Raw genomic sequence first — 17,653 nt, 5'->3', positions numbered from 1 at the left:
AGTCCAGAACATTAAAGGCTAGCCTCCAGGTCAGTTTGTGCTAGCTCTCCATAAATGGTATCCCTATAATAAACAAGGCTGACTTCAAACCTAATAAACAAACCAGGACATAGACACAGAGGGGCCCCGAGGAAGAGAAGGGGATATGCATCCAAGATGGAACAGCTGGTGGGGTCAACTCTACATTTGTCTACTTGCCTGATCTGTGCTCTTAACCAAGACCACATCCTGGTATCTGGAGCGTGGGTTTCTTCAGACTCCACCACTTGCTTTCTAAACAGTTATGGTAGAGACTGTACAATCTCTGCCATGTCAGATTCTCCAGTGTAAAATAGGTAGGATACTTCTCTGTCCTTTGCATGTTATACTAAGTGAATAAAGTGCGGAATAGGGAAAGCACTATTCTGGGCAGTAGCAGACAGTGTTAAAGGTTTACCAACACCATTACGAATTCAGATCAGGACCTCACATAATAACTTTGAAAACTTTTTGCTATGACCACTTATTTCAGCTGTTTCATTTTTGCTTCATCTCCTGTCGAAGGTGGCAAATGAGTCTTTAAAAAAGGTTAGGGGCAGAAGAACAAAGCATAAAGCAAAGATATTGGACTCCACTGGATCAATTGACATTTTTTATTAAGAGAGTCTACATGAGAAAGGACGCAGCTCTATGCCAAGGTCAAACCCCATTGTAAAACAATCTCAAGATCAGAATAGATGTTAATGTTGACGGCACAGCTACAACCACAACCAAAGCTAAGTTCTTCCACTAAAATCTGCATTAAGGCATATTCAGTCTGGAGTAATAGCAGAATGACAGGCATTGCAATGACATCTTCTCCAACCTGACACAGCACCAAACCAGGTTGTAAAACTGTTTCTAGAATGAGGACAATCACATAAGACTCCAGTTGCATCTTTCGAAAGAACATAAAAAGCCAAAGACCAACGAGCACAGGGAAAATTCTAGAAATCTTAACGCTAGCAAAGCATCTATGTGGTATACCCAAAAGACCAAAACTCTGGTGTGGGTTGGAACTCTTAAAACTATTTTATTCCAATTGCATGACCTTTAGTATCATGGTCAATGATTGTGGCTTGTGGAATCTATCTCCAACCTAAGGGCTTTTCTGTAATAGTACTTTGCCTTGGTGCATCATTGTAAGATGGGGATAAAAAATAGGTAAAAACAGTTAAAAATTTGAATTATGGAGTGATAAGTGATCACGACTTTATGTGTGTAATACCAATATGACTTACTTTAGCTTTCTTATAAAATGAGGAGAAATAATCCTTTCTTTAAAGACAACACAGGATATTTTATGTTTGGAGACAGGGCAATTTCAGAATGTGTTATGGTTATTACCATTTGTTCAAGACAGATTTTTGTATTTTCTTTAATTGTTGTTACCCTAGTCCTGGTATTGACCAGAAATATTCATAAAGAAGATGAAGCATCTTTTTTATCGAATTTAAGTGGTTGAGAAGAATTGTTCATGTCAGGCAACTTAGATGACGGATCAATGTGCTAACTCATGAAACATTGTCTGACATTAAATAAACCTTAATAAACTGTTCCATCTCATAAGTTCTTGTGATGTAATGTATGTTGCTGTATGTGACAAACCCATAAGTAAGCTTAGACTGAATGATCCTTTCCCTCCCTTTCCCCCTCTTTGCCCTTCATGTGGAAAAATGTTTACTTAGATTATCAATAATAAAAGATAAGAATTAGTGTCTCTCTACTAAAATGGGAAAGGAAGAAGAAGCACTTACTCAACGCTGACTACTAATTTATCTAATTGTGGGATCTGTTCTTCAACAGCATCATGAAACAAAGTGCCATTCTCTGCAGCTGGGAAAGCAGAGGGAAGCATTGCCCACAATTATACACCTGGTAGGGAGGTCCTTCATGGAAACACACCATTGTTATCTGTAGTCACCACACTGTGCATTATGCCCACAACACCTACTCAAGCTGCAGAGCTGACCATGCGCTTTTGACCAGTATAATCATTTTTACATTGATTATAGAGTTTGGGTACAGCCCTACATCTGCCTAGTCCCCATAGGCATTGCAACTTCCCTCTGCCTTACTGCCTCCAGAGAAATAGTTATATGGTGGGAAACCCTGGAAATTTAAGAAGTTATCTAAGACCATAGGTGAGATCTCATAATACTACCTTTTTAAAGAGGAATCACAGAAAAAGTATTAAGTATTTATAAGTTACATTTTGAGACTACTTACGAGATGTTATGTCTAAAACCATTTAACCTGTCATACTGTACAAACCATTTAACGTGTCATACTGTACAAATCAATTAACCTGTCATACTCTTGCTGCTTCCATCACTCATAGCTGAGCCCCACATGGGTCAGGTTCGGCATTGTTGCCTCATGGTTACAGAACAATTACAATAGTGCCTCTTTAATTATTATGCACTTAACTCAAGTAATTTGTAGTCGTAAGATATTATCCGAACAACACCTCCATAAATTTGTATAAATTTTCTTATACATATATAAGGAATGTAAGTAATATTGTATATAACTGGCATGTTTTGATCCTGATTATGGCTTGTAAGAATCATAAGCCAGTGTTGGTGCCAGAGGATGAATTGAAGAAAACCTCCTCTTTCCCCTTTGTATGGACTTTACACTCATGTCTCCCCTTCCAGACTGGACTCTGGGGAAGCTGTCATAAGAAGTCACTTGGGTTGGTCAATTCCTATTAGTATCCCAGTCTCTGTCACCTCCTGTATGACACTGTCCCTGACCCACTGGCCTGTACCAGATGCCCTGTCTGAAGCGTTCCATCCTCTGCAACAAGCACACAGCCCTTCTATTACACTTGGTGCTTACTTAGATGCATCTCTGAGCAGTTCACATTACTGTCTCCCTGAGAATATCGAATACTGGTAACTAATATTTGTTAAATGAATAAGAGAAAAGGTAGAAAGAAGAAATAATGTATGCATGGGTTAAACGAAGGACTAACCAAACAAATGAGCAGAAATGGAGAACAAAGGGGGAGAGTAAAGGCATGACAGTCAACATGAAAGAGAAAGGCATTTAACTTGAAAGAGAATTATTTTAGAAGAGGAAGAGCAGGATAGGGACATGGGGAAAAATTGGGCAAAGGGAAATCATGTGGTCCAATTATGTGATATACATGCAGAAAAATGTCACCATTAATTTCAATGCTTTGTATAATGGATATATGCCAATAAAATAATATGCTAGGGAGAGAGGCATAGGAACGCTTCTGTGGAGCGAGAGTTAGTTTTCTTCGGGGTTGTGGCCCCTAAAAGGTTACCCTTGCTCCAGGAGATGGTTCTACACGCATTCGCAGGCAGCACTAAGGGGACTCAGTGGTTGAAACAATAAAGCAAAAGACAACATGAAGTTTGAAGAAATGGTGGTGAGAGGCGGTAGGCAAGGAATTAGAGAGGAGAGAATCAGATGAGGAGGGTTGAGCTTTTACTCTCTTAAAAACATGAAAAATCAGTAAGATTAAAAATAGATACATTTAACTTAATTTAAATGAAAGAGCATTAAGAAAAAGGTTTCCAAATGCAGCTGGGTGAATAGACTCAGCCAAAAAATAAAATTAAGAAACCAATCTGTCAGCATACTAAAGAGTCCAGTACTGTTCCAAATGTAAATCTATCATATTTACAATACACATATTTACTAAATATTAAATATGTTCTTGGAACTCTTCCTTTTACTAGGCTAATATCTAAAACAATCAAGCTCTCCTGTTTTCACAAAACATATATACCTTTGTATAGGGAGACAGGCAATACTCAATTCCCAGGTTACCAGTTTGATTTTTCTTTTATATCAGTGGTAACACAACTACTCACTGATGTGCAGAGTGTGCAGAAGCTGCTCTTCTCATTTGCCAATAGCCTCAGCCACGTTGTATGGTTTATCATTTCAACATCAATGCCTGATGTCGTATGCATAAAGAGGTTAGCAAGGAAAATCATTTGGAGACTTCTGGAATAACCAAATAACAAGTGTTGTGTCTTGAACTAGTGTGCTGTCCATGGAGAAGAGAGCATGTTGTGAGTGTATTTTGAAGAGTTTGCTGGTTGTTGGGGTCCAGGATGTGAAAAGAAAATAGGTAGGAGGCTGACCACAGTGACCACTGTGTCAAGAGCAACAAAGGAATAGAGCGATCGTTTACAATGATCGTTACGGAAAGGCTGGATGGGACCAATAGCAGGTTTACTATTATGAATAGTTACTGTTTAGAAGGCTAAGAGGAAATCAAGTGAGAAGTTGGTTAGACAAGAAAGACATAGACATCTGTCTTACACATAAGTAGGAAGCAGGGGTGGGAGGTCAGAAACACTGTGCAAGTACTATCATAAAAAACAAATAACCTAATATCCAATACAAATTCATATAAGTAAATTATGGTTCAACTGTATTATACATTTTATATTATATATTGAAATATTTTGAATACCTTGAGTTTTTATTTTATTCATCTTATAGAATGCTTACTTTGGTATTCTTTATATTTTGTTAATTTTTTGAGTTTATATAAATGTGCATTTTTTATAATAAAAATAGTTAAAAAACAAAGAGCAGAAATCCAAATAGAACAAATATCTGGCTGATGTGTGTTGCAAAAAATAAGGAAATGATTTTAGTGGTGAACATTGCAAAGATTGTCCAGAAACTATGCAAAAGTAATGTTTTAAAAATGATTTTCTAATCAGATATAATTAATGCATTGTCTGTGTTACTGACATCATCTAAAGACAATAAGTGAATTATACAACTAAATAAGTAATTATAAATAACTAAATAAGTAATAAATAAGTAATTATACAACTAAAATTAGTCAAGTCTTCAATAGGGTAAAACTGTGTTTATAATGTAATGGTGATAGCCCACAGTTTTCTTGTATTTGTTAAGGTGCTCATTAACAATAAATAATCTCTATAATAATAATGATGATGATGATGATAATGAATAAAAACGAAATAATATCACTCACCCACAGAAGCTAATGATACAGGTTATGGCAGAAGCCACCCAGAGATGACAATGCTGTCACTGCTAACTCACTACCAAAGTCTATACATGGATATGATAAGGAAGGAGATAATCTCTATGTTCTATTATCCTCTCCGTGACGTATGGCAGTTAGAGTCATCTCCCAGAGGCATAGATCGTGGTGAGTTGCCCTGAGTCATAGCATGTAACCTGTTTCAGTTCACAGAGATAAGGGCCAGAAACAAGCTGTGCACCGTGTTGTTGACAGTAATTGACTTGCGGTCCAAGGCGGGCAACTATGAACCATGGCTGATGTCTTTTATATCGATCCCCTAAAACTATCCCCTGTTCACCGTTAGTCTATTTCCTCCTTTCTTACCACACCATTCAGTCTGTAATGGTGATGATGAACTCGTGTCACAAAAAATACAGTATTGATTTGATAATTTGAATAATCAATGACGTAGGTTTATATGTACAATAACCATCTTTCATAAGATATAGGGGCACATTGTTGTTCGTTACTGGCATAGAAAGTGATGAATCTCCATAAATTGACTTCTATGTATCTTTCAATTCTCATTACAACTTTATTTTGCTAACACTGAATTAATATTCTGGCAGTAAACAGAACTTAATATGTTTCCAATATGTTTTTTAGGTGTTTCCTCTCTAATTTAGATTTGCTAACTCTTGTTAATTCTCTCTGCTTCTAACTGAATCACTATGAATCACACCTCCGGGTGGTGGTATGTAACCTTAGTGGTTATGTGGAGATCTCATCAATAAAGAGAAAACTCCCCTTGTAACTTTCACTAATGATCTAGTCTCTGTCTGTAGCACAGGTTAACCATTTCTTGTATCAGCACTCCCCCTGTTGGAGAAAACAGGCGAGCAACACAGAGCAGAATGGGTAATTTCAAGGCATCTGCTTATGAATCCTTAAATTGGTGATATTTATAATGAGCTTTAGAAAATTTGTGAGGAAACCTACTCGCACTGTGAAGAATTTTAACAGAGAAATCCTACTGATGTTAGCGATTAGCTACCATAACAAACCAGAAAGAAAACAGAACCCTACAATTTATCAAAAGTGTATTTGTACTTAGCTGCAGCGGTCAGTAGAGAGACTGTTTATACCAGGGTTAGCTCCATTGACTCCCAGTTTATATTTTCAGTAATGTAGTATTAGATGTTCCTTATGTCATAAAAAATAACATTCTCAATAAAGCTATTGGATTATGCTGTTTCTCGTAATAAAACCCCTCTAAGGTGATCTGCAGTGTAAGTAGGTTGAAGAAGCATATAAAGATTATACCCTGCTTGCGCAGCTGTATCACACTGCTGGCTCAGTTTCAATAAGTATCTGGGGAAGATGTTAACCCAGAAGTTTTATTTGTGAAAAATTTATCTTATATGCCTTATTTTAAAAATAGTATTAATAACAGCTAGTCCAACAAAACGTTTATGTCTTTCCTAGCACTTCACATGTGAACTCGTTTATGGTCGCGATAAACCTTCGAGGTGGGGAGTGCCACTCTGCTCCTTTTATAAATGAGAAAGCTGAAGCAGAGCGTGGCTCTGTTGCACACTTAAGGTCCTTCAGTAGAAAGGCTGGGGTCAAGTCTGAGCAGGTGGCCTTGGGGACTTAGGACCCGAGTGTTCATCAGAATTCTCGTGCAGGCTCACTTTGTTGACAGTCCCTCTGACTATTTCCTTTTGTGCTTGGTTGAAAGCACATAGGGGAAGATAATTATATTATATTATGAAGAACAGAAATTCAGTTAATCCAATCCTCCCTTAAAGCATAGACTTCAAGATAAAAAGCAGACAGCCTACAGGCTCATGCCCTGACAGCGACCTCTGGCTCTGCTTGTTCCACATCTTCTTCCTGAGTGACATCCCTCATGTTGAGCACTTGCTAAAAGACTGTGAGCAAGATACAATACTTGGGAAGTTGGGGTTATTTGATTCAATGTCTCCCAAACTTTGGAAACATATTTTCTTTGGGGTTTGTTCACAAACAATGAAATAAAAGTAAAGATGGCCTATAGTAACGCAGTCTAACTAGATCAGGCTAGCTCCTCATGATGAGCATGGGCTGTAGGATGTAGCTCAAAACACAGTTCACATCCCCCCTTTCCACTGTGTTTTCACTTCTGACCCCCTTGCCACCGCTGTAAAATCTCTTCAGTGGCTCAACAACTTCTCAAAGAAGCCTTAAAAGAAATCCCGTACACAAGGTAATTTAGATTTACTGGCTAGTATTCATCAGTAGATTATTAATGTACTTTAGAATAAACTCATAGTTCATCATTACCCCTGAATCCTTTATCATCTGGTTCCTGCCTTCTACCCCAGCCTGATTTTCTTCATGCTTCCATTAGCCAAGTTCCCTAAACACACCGAAGTTACTTCCAATGCAGTGACTTTTGGCCTTGCTGCTGCTGCTGCTGCTTCTTTCTTCTTCTTCTTCTTCTTCTTCTTCTTCTTCTTCTTCTTCTTCTTCTTCTTCTTCTTCTTCTTCTTCTTCTTCTTCTTCTTCTTCCTCCTCCTCCTCCTCCTCCTCCTCCTCATCTTCCTCCTCCTTCTTTTTCTTCTCCTCCTCCTCCTCCTCCTCCTTCTCCTCCTCTTCCTCTTCTCCTTCTCCTCTTTCTCCTCCTTCTTTTCATCATCTCCTCCTCCTTCTCTTCCTCTTTCTTTTCCCCCTTCCTCTCCTCTGCTTCTTCCTCCTCTTATCCTCCCCCTTCACTCTTCCTCTTCTTCGTAGCATCCTTTCTCTGATTTTTGCATAAGCATGTGTCCTCATTCTTAAGTTCTTAGCTCAACACTATCGTTGTCTCCTCAGGGAGGCACGCTCAAGGTATTCTATCTCATGAGCTGCTCTCCCCTAGTCCTTGACTATCACAGCATCCTATTGTGGTTTCTCTATATTTCCCAACTAGTTCTGAACTTTATCTATCTTATTATTATACCAGAATAGACATTCCATAAGGACAGTAACCTAATGTGTTTTCACTACTGCAATTTTGTTTCTAATAACTATGTGGGATACCTCTTAGAAACTGAATAATCACTGGATGGGTAAGTCAATGAAGGAGAAATGACAACTTGGGTATATGTCAGAAGCATATCTAGGAAGCTGGTATTCTGTATTTGGGGGAAACAGGGTAGAGGTGGACTTCTAGAGAGTGGTTTGGTATGTACTTAGATGACCAATCAAGCAGGTGAACATCATAGTCACAATTCAGAGTTGTTTTAGTTTCTATACATGAGGATTCTAGAGATTTTATTTGGCTTATGCTTTAGTATCAACCAAAATATGTGCAAGCCTCCTCTATGGTGACAGCCAAATAGGCACTCATACACACACACATATATATGTATATATACACGTGTGTGTGTGTGTGTGTGCCTTTAAGGTTACATGAATTCAGTTTCTAGTTATAGGACACACATCTCTCACAGCCCAGTTCTACCTCCCCGATTTCCTTAACGACGTTGACTGCATTCATTAGGAAATTAAGCAATTGCCTGGTGAGAGTTTAATTTTGCAACCCATTTCTTTTTGTTTCAGTTTAGTGCTGAGGATTTGTTTGGCTACTCTCAAGAGATGGATCTGGATGGTAAACAAACATGGCTCACACTCCTGAGTACGAGGGAAGATGTGATGGCAAGGAGGAGGAATGGGTGGTGGAAGGTAGCCTGTGACGTTTTCCCCGTTCACAGGTGATGCTCCATTGATGGCAGCTTGTTTGAATTCTTCTTCCAGATCCTTCATTCTCCAAACAGTAAATGTCAGCTTCGAGAAACAGAACGAATACTGCGTTGCATATTCAACAACATTATTTCTCTATTTGGCTCTACTGCTTACAAGAAGAGGACCAGACGGAGCCAACAAATCATTCATTCTAGGCCTGTGCTTGCTTTCCATCATGCAGCAGATTAGGCTACATGTATACACGGCCCTTCCAAATCTGACAGCTTGTAAGTCTCAGTCAAAAGCCACATGAGCACCATTGTTTTTATTTTTATTTATTTATTTTTTTTGAGTCAAGATCTTATACTGTAGCCCAGTCTGGCCTCAGACTCATGGTAACCCTCTTGCCTTATCTCCCCAGGTACTTGGATTACAACAGTGAACAATCATACCCAGCTGAAAGCCAGATTTCTTCATCACACTGATGGACTCTGATGTGGGATTCCCCTCTGTATGCTGTGAATACCATTAGTTAATAAAGAAACTGTCTTGGGCTGGCACAAGGTAGGTGGGGAAAACTAAACTGAATGCTGGGAGAAAGAAGGCAGAGTCAGTGAGATGCCATGTAGCCACAAGAGGGTAAAGATGTGAGCTGCCAGTTGGACTCTTGCTGGTAGGCCATGAGCCTCATGGTAAAATATAAAATAATACAAATGGGTTAATTTAAGAGATAAGAGTGAGCTAGAAATATGCATAAGCTAGTAGGCCAAACAGTGTTATAATTAATACAGTTTCTGTGTAATTATTTTGGTTCTGGGCAGCCCGGAACAAACAAGTAGCCCCCTACAACACGACTCTACTGTATCTCAGTAGGCTCTCTATGAAGACATTTTCATCCAAGACTGTTTCATTTAGGTTCCCTTTCTATAAATTGGAAAAAATATTTACAAATGTAATGAGAAAGAGATCAGCTAAGTCATGGTAGCATCATTCTAGTCAAAATTGCTTAAAAATCTTTACTACCTATCCATAACAGAGGGAGTATAAACCAGAGGAATAGAGTAATACTCCTTACAACAGACTGAGAAATATATGAGGCATTTATAATCAGATATTTCTAGCTTGATGTGATTTTAGAGGTTGTTGAAGAATTCTGAATCTATAGAAATGCTTTCCTGATTGCTAAACTCCCATCATTATTGAATTCTTGATTTGTTACTTTAGACAAATATAATAACATCCTTAAACATATAACTCAAAGATAGTATCAACCCCATATAATCTTCTGGAATGAATATAGTATTCATAATTTATTATTATATTATAACCTTATACTTCTGTAAAGGAATAAGAAGATCCTTTACTTCAAATCTATAGTGAAGGAATTGAGGACTTACAGAGATGAAGTTGGTCATGTGGTACTGAGTGACGGGAACAAGACTACAAGCTGTAAAGTCATCTCTGTGAGATGACACGTGCAGATGGGGGAGGAGACCTTTAAAGGTAGGCTGATTAGAATTCTTACTTTGATTCTTGCTGTATCACATGAGGCATTTTCTTAATTTTTTTTTAGTTTTTTAAATTTATAAACATTTAGACTATTACCCAGAATCACACACACACACACACACACACACACACACGCACACACACACACACACACACACACTTTATATTCCTCTTTAAATCTTTACAAGCTATCTCCCTACTACAAATTCCCTTTCTGACTTTTTTCTGGCATAAATAATGACAATTTTTAATTATGGAGGAACCACAAGTGTGAAGAGAGCCAGTACTTGGCATGCTGGGAACAAACAATCGCTTTAGCTGTGGGACTTTTCCTAAGTACACTTTGGAGAGATTTTTCCATGCTTGTTTTCAGGAGTATGGAGTATTCGTGGGTTTTACATTCTCATATGGTCACAGACCACACACACACACACACACACACACACACACACACACACACACAAAGTTCATAAAATCTCAACATCCTGGTCAATACCTACATACTCTCAAGTTCAGAATCAAGGTCACCTCTTTTTCAAAACTTCGTTTGGTGCTATGGCTGTTCCTATGGTGTCTATATAAACCTCAAAATCACTTACAAATGTTTCTTAAATGCTTCTTATGGTATTAGGGACCTTTGATAATGCTCCATAACACTGGTGACTGAATCCTCCTTGTCTCTGGAATTCAGTCCAGGACTGGAGAGATGGCTTAGCAGTAGAACTCTTGAAGCTGAGTTCAGTTCTCAGCATCCATAGCCTGTGACTTTATTACCTCCTATAACTCCAGTTCTAGGGAATTCTATACCCTCCATGCCTCTCAAAAGACATACACACATGTAACACACACATGTCACATACACACGTGTCACACACATGTCGCACACATATATAAGAAAAAATGAAATAAACATTAAAATTTTATTTAAAGGATCTACAGCATTTAAAAAGAATAAGTACTACCACAGAAATGCCAACACCTTATTTTCTAGGTAAGGGCATAATAACTGCTATTAATTATAATTATTTTACAAAAGAAGGAAAATTTAATACCAGAATATATAACCTCAAGGCTATGAAACAATAAAGTTACCTTTACTGAAAAATTGAGCGGCGCAGAGGGAATAGGCCTTGCTTTACGTATTATTTTGCTTCAATTTATTAATTTTTAGATGCTTACTGCCCATACTCCAGTAGAAAATGTTGGATTAATATAATGAGTAAAATACTGAATATGTCCCTGAGCAAGTATCTCTTGCCCATAGAAAGTTTACAGCCAGGGAACATGAGATAGGACACACCGACATTGGCAGAGTGGCAAGAAGAAGTGTCCATGGGTATGAGTTGATAGAATTTTAGTCACGATTTTGCCAGGCACCAACCATTCATAAGATTTTGTGTGGTTATTAGCAAGAATATCTTCCATGGAAACAGAACAAGAGTCAAGACATATATACTGTAGGAGGACTATGTTACAGAGAGATTGTCTGTCTGTCTGTGAGAACATTCTATATGACTCTAAAGTCAGTTATGGATTACAATAAGTATAGGCTCTGTATATAGACACCTAATTAATTATTTATTACATGCTGCACGTGGTTTTAGGTTGTTGAGCTCATTTTTATTTAACTACTACAACCCATAGAGAAAGATTCAAAGGCCCTTCCCTGACAGAGGGGAGGAAATGGAGTGTGCAGACGTTAAAAGATTAACCCAAGGCCACAGTTAGCCAGAGACAGAGACTGGTCTCGCCTGCACTAGCTGGCTTTATAGCTCAAAAAACTTACAGACCCTTTCCAGCCATGTGTTTCTCTGATGAGAAGAATTGGTTTAAGCTGATGTTCACTTTGGTACTAAAGAGGAAATCTAAATGTACTTTAGTTAGGATTCTAAAACTGCCAGAGAGCAAAGTTTTTTTCTATTTAAAAGCTATGCAACCATAAACTCTTTGAGTGAAGTTTAATTTCTCCATCCCTAAATAGTGATAGCAGTCAATCCCTCTGTTTTCAGAAGGATTAAATGAGCAGAATGTGTTAAACACCTAGCAAGAGGCCAGGATTATAAAGAGACTTTAACAAATGTTAATTTATTATGGGTCCTAGTAAGATAAAATGACATTTCAAATTAAAATCAGCTTCAATATTAGAGGCAGGCTGAAAGCAAACAGATCATTCTTCGGTGCTTAAAGGTGTCTATATTTACAAAATACTTCACAGAGCCCTGAGGATTATCTTTGCCATAGTTTTCATTTTAATTAAGAACACGGAGCTCAGACATCTCAGCCTGGAAGAAATTTGCACAGATGTATGTTTTCAGCTCCAAATGTTTTGTTCCCTGGCTAAAGATATAACAAGCTGTTTCAGCAAAACTGATATTACAAAATAAGTAGGAAATACTCAGTCATTTAAAAATATATGCCAAGGAACAGAAAAGCCAAAGAATAAGCACATAGCAGCATGAAATCTCCTTTACTTTGTAAAAACTGATAAATGACTTCAATTAGACAGATAAGATATAAAACCAAAACAATCCACCTCTATTTGTTATGTATCCAAATATATGTGGAAATATAGCTATATATCTATATTTAATCTCACTTTTTATTTTTTTGAGACAGGGTTTCTCTATATAGCCTTGGCTGTCCTGCAGCTACTATGTAGATTAGACTAACCTCCAACTCAGAGAGATCTGCCTGTCTTGGCTTCCTAAGTGCTGGGATTAAAGTGTGTGTCACCACAGCCAAATTTTGTTTAAAAAAATCAAGGAAAAACCAAATTGCCGAGAAATGTATAAACTATGAACTTATTTTGAAAAGTCAATGTTAACCCCCAGTTGTATCTAAGTATACATTTGTATATGTTTGAAATTTTCATTACAGGTTGTTATCCTGGTCAGCTCAAAGTACGTCGCTCTGAAGGGAATTTGAGGGAGATCTTATTTTTAATCGAGTATTTCATTCAGTGTGTTTTGATCATATTCACCATATTCACCCTCCCTAACTCCTCCCAGATCCACTTTGTGACTTCTTTTTAAAAATACATTATTTTTTTCATTTTTTATACCCGCCAAGGCTAATTTATGCTTCCCATATATTGTTGGCTGTGTGGTCTTCCGTTGGAGAGTGGTCCATTCATCAAGGGCTGTATTCTTAAAAAGAACTAACTCTCTTTGGGAGAATTTTGTTTCATAACCATCATTTTGCCTCTTTGCCAAGTATGTTAATCATATACTAGTTTTGGAACAACATGTTTAAAAATAAAAAGCAAAAAATGATCATTTTTATTCACCCACCAATTTATTTATTTATTTACTTATCACTCAATATTTGTTGGGTTCTTTATTGTTGGAAATGTAAATAAATTAAAATTTTCTCTGTGAACTGTCAGACCTGATTTTTTAGATTTCTGTGCCCATATGCTGTCACTTGTGGTATTAGAAATGTATTGATGTATTGTGAGATTCTTTCCCTTCTCCCTCTTGGAATTAATATGATGTATTAGTTTTGAACTCTTTAAAGGCAAATTCATCTCCTTTCTTCTCACCCGCTGCTTTTCCTTTAGAGGGAGGGCATAGGAACTTCCAAATTCTGTTGCGTGTGGGTTGCCATGGGTAGTAAGAATATGAAAAATAGAGTCAGAAGAGCAGAGTTTCAGTTCTGATCAGATGGGTAATACAGCCAGCTATTCCCTCCTTTCTGAACCTGGGTATGACTCCCTTTCACCAAGTAATGAAAACCACTCTACAGAATGGCCACAAAACTCAGATGGGACCAAAAGTAAAAAATCTGCGTCAATCACTTTATTATGGAAACAAACATAATACCGTTTCTCCCAAGAAATCTGTGAGTATCTAGCAGGAAATCCCATTACACATACACAATTATTTGAAGATTCTCACAGAAAGTAAAACTACATTGAGTTGGAAGAACACTTAGAAGCTTTCATCTTTCCACTAAGTAACAGTTGCCCTAGTACACAAATGTTACTTCTTCCTAAAAACGGTAACCCATTTAAGCTAGAAGCGTCTCTGACCTGGTGTAGTCGTCTTCAACCAGCATGTGCTTTGGAATTGGTGAGTACCTTCCTGGAGAGATGGGCGGCAGGGAAGTTTTGTATTCTAACGTGCCATTGTTACCAGACAGTAGGTGATTTTCCATCGGCGGAGAATAAGCTAAGGAGTTGGGGAGAGAAAAGAAAAATGGAATCAAACCTTTCATGTGGGTGATTCAATGTGTTATACTTCAGGGGATGTGTTGCAAATATGAAGGCTTTCCTACATGCCAACATTTTTCCCATTCTCCAAGAGGGGTGAATTGCTGTCTGTTTGCATTTCCCATCTATAAGCACATGCTGACCTTTAGTTTTGGAAAGATGTAATAACAGTTATATTTGTTGCCCACGTTAGCATAATTAGGTGATGAGAAGAATTGGAGGAGAGACTTGACACACATTTTCAGAACGATGATTAATTTTCTGTAGAAATGAAAATGCTAGCTTCTAATTGTAGGGCTCACTTTTATTTTACATAATTAATATCCAGTTATCCAAAGCAAAAGGCTCCCAAGGAGTACATTCTCCTACTAAGCCTTCTCCTCAAACAAGCTAGACTTCCATCACAGGAAGTCTACAATGTCAAAGACTTTTCTTTTGTTCTCCTCTAACCTATCCTCTCATTGACATCTCTTGACAGGGGCTCTCTCCATTTCCTTCTTTCCTCAAATCTGTTTCGAATGCCAAGATAAACTCTTGAAATCCAACTTCGCTTTGTTTTCTCATGTCCTGCGCTGTCACTATTGTTTGGAATGGTATATATTCTCTTCTTTATCAAGCTGATAAAGCCAGTGTTTCTGGCATTTGCACCACTGTTTTGTTGAATGGAGATATCTACTATTTGTGCCTCTTACCCCAGCTCAGACGTATAATTCTGAAGGCAGCTATGCATGGACTCTCTCAGTTCTTTCAAAGATCCCAAATATCCCTTCTCCGTGTCACATTTATCTGACTGTACATATTGCCTCTTATTTCCAAAAAATTGTGTTGCTAGTCCCATATGTGAATTAGCTTACCCTTTCACTATGCTGCTGAAGGCTGTGGCTGTATGTTCTCTAAAGTAAAATGGGCTTCACAATCTTACTTTACAAGTTATGTAGCACATGTTAAATTACTTTAATTGATTAGAAACTTTTGTGTACGGTGATAAACCCTCAGACTTACCCCACTTCTCTACATTTATTCAGTTTAAGCCTTTGAAAGTCAAAACTCTTTCCTACCCTTAGGTAAGGCTTATCTCAGCTTAGAGCCTTCTTTGGGGGGAAAAAAGACCATTTAGAGGGCAAGACATTTCAGAACCATTATTTCAAAAAGTAATAGCTAAGGTAATGGGCCTTTAGAGCTAAGGTTATTTAGTTCTTAAATTTTGCTCAAGAGAAACATCTAGATCTAAGAAAGATTCAGCACTTACTTAAGGTGATAGTACTAATTAAAAGTTGGTCCCGAAGTCATCCCAAGCGCACACAACTCACAATGGAACTCACAAAGTTTCAAATCCAACACTTTGACGTATGCCAATAGAAACACCCACTGAGTTTACACAAAAGTGAAGTCTTTCTAAATCTAGTTCCAGAAGACAGAGGAGTGGGAGCAAATCCTAAGTAGCAGTGCATTTGCTGTGGTCCCCAGAAGAGCTACTCACGTTAGCTGTTGCCCTTGGAGTGCTGCCTCAGCCACTGCTACAGACAATGACTGATTAGTTTCTTAATTCTTCAGAGCCTAGCGAGTTCAGCTGAAGATGAAAGGCAGGATGAGGACTGAAAATAAATGGTGATTTTTATCATCCCAGAGGCCGTTCCTCTCCCCTAGGAGGAAGTGTAGAGCTATCTATGGCTTATTTTCCAGCATCTGCCTTTTACTGTGCTGCTACGTGGATATGAACTAGGACAAGGGAATACATCGGCATGAGAGAACTCATGTTCCATGGGACCGAGAAATTATCTTCTGCATTGTACCAATGCTATTGTAACCAGCAAGATTAAAATCACATCACTCGGCCCTTCCATCGGAGGACCTGCCAATCCATCAAGGTGTTCCACCTTTAAAACATTAGCCGGGGTCCTGTAAGACAACATGGGAATGAAGTGTTCTGAGAAGCTTGACATGAGTGAAGCTGTCAGCGGAGGGTGAAGACAGCATTGTGGAGGTCTCTTCTGCGTAGCCCACAGGCTGTGAGAAGACGCAGCCGAGCACAGTACTTACAGTGAGTAATGTCAGGTGGGCCATAAGGATCGGTCATGTAAATGGTGGTGGGCTTGCCAACTTTTAGGTAAACAACGTCGGATGTGTTCTTGAGTATCGCTACAGCCTCTTCATGGGTCACTTCTTCTAAACTATAGTTGTTTACCTGAAAGGGGAGAAAGATCGAGATGGGAGTCAAACCTGCGAAGTGAGAGAGAGGACTACCCAGGCAGACAGGGTTATTGGGTTTCAATGATTAGTTGGGTACGTGTAGCATCCTTGACAGAACACACAGTGTAGGCTTTAACCAAAGCAGGTTAGATACAGCTGTCAATGCTACAGAATAAGGCCAGCTTTGCATCTCTCTCTGAGGAAGTGATTAAATGGCAAATAGAAAAAAAAAATAAATGAGCTTTTAAAGTATTTGGTATTGTCTTTATGACTAAAATATTCACATAGATATGTATATGTATATGGCTGGTTATGCATATTAGTGGTATATTTAATGATTACTGAGAATATGTGAGGGCCTTGGATCAGTTCCCAGCACCACAAAAAACAAACACAAAAACAACACAATGAAGAAAGAATACATAGAAAGTGTTGTCAAAGAAATCAAAAACACAAAACACATAAAAATAATTAACAAGTTTCCTCCTTTAACGTATTTCTTTAAATCAGTGCAAACATTTTGGACACATTATTTTGGGATCTGTTTTGAAGGCCTAGAGTGACTGTAACATTATTATAATTAAGCAACATAGCTTTTGTTTTCACTGCTTTGCATGGCTGTAACGGTGGTTTAAATTATCATGCTAGAACCTACTTAGTTTGCTCTTGCTCTTTATATGTTGCTACTGTAAATAATATGACAGATAATTATCTGGGCTTATCCAGCTTGGATGTTTTTAGTATAACTCATACACATCACTTGTTAGATTCCATTATAATAGCAGTGTTACGATTATTAATATCTGTTCTGAAAGTGCCCCTTGAAGCTCACGTCAGCACTCAGTAAGTCCCCCCTCCCCATAGCGCTGAGAACTGAACCCAAGGTCTTGCATATGCTACGCACACTCTTGGTTACTGGTTATACTCTCAGCTATGAGTCTATCGTTCTTCCCCAAGGGAAGAGTGTTAATGTAACATAAGGAGTCTGAGTACATTCAAATGTGTCACATTTCTGTAAGTATCGCCAG

The 17,653-nt window shown here is 38.1% G+C and overlaps 1 protein-coding gene across 1 annotated transcript in view; it reads right to left on the bottom strand.

Moving 5' to 3' along the window:
* The window catches only part of Dlg2 (discs large MAGUK scaffold protein 2), a 701,330-nt gene that overhangs the window by 411,290 nt on the left and 272,387 nt on the right, over positions 1-17,653 (bottom strand). The window contains 2 exon segments of the mRNA XM_038313618.1: positions 14,256-14,394; positions 16,476-16,620. Coding sequence (XP_038169546.1) covers positions 14,256-14,394; positions 16,476-16,620 — 284 coding nt within the window.

The sequence above is a fragment of the Arvicola amphibius genome, chromosome 12, assembly GCF_903992535.2.
Source record: "Arvicola amphibius chromosome 12, mArvAmp1.2, whole genome shotgun sequence".
NCBI lineage: Eukaryota > Metazoa > Chordata > Mammalia > Rodentia > Cricetidae > Arvicola > Arvicola amphibius.
Note: the sequence above shows the minus strand (reverse complement) of the source record. Positions and strands in the feature narration are given on the sequence as shown.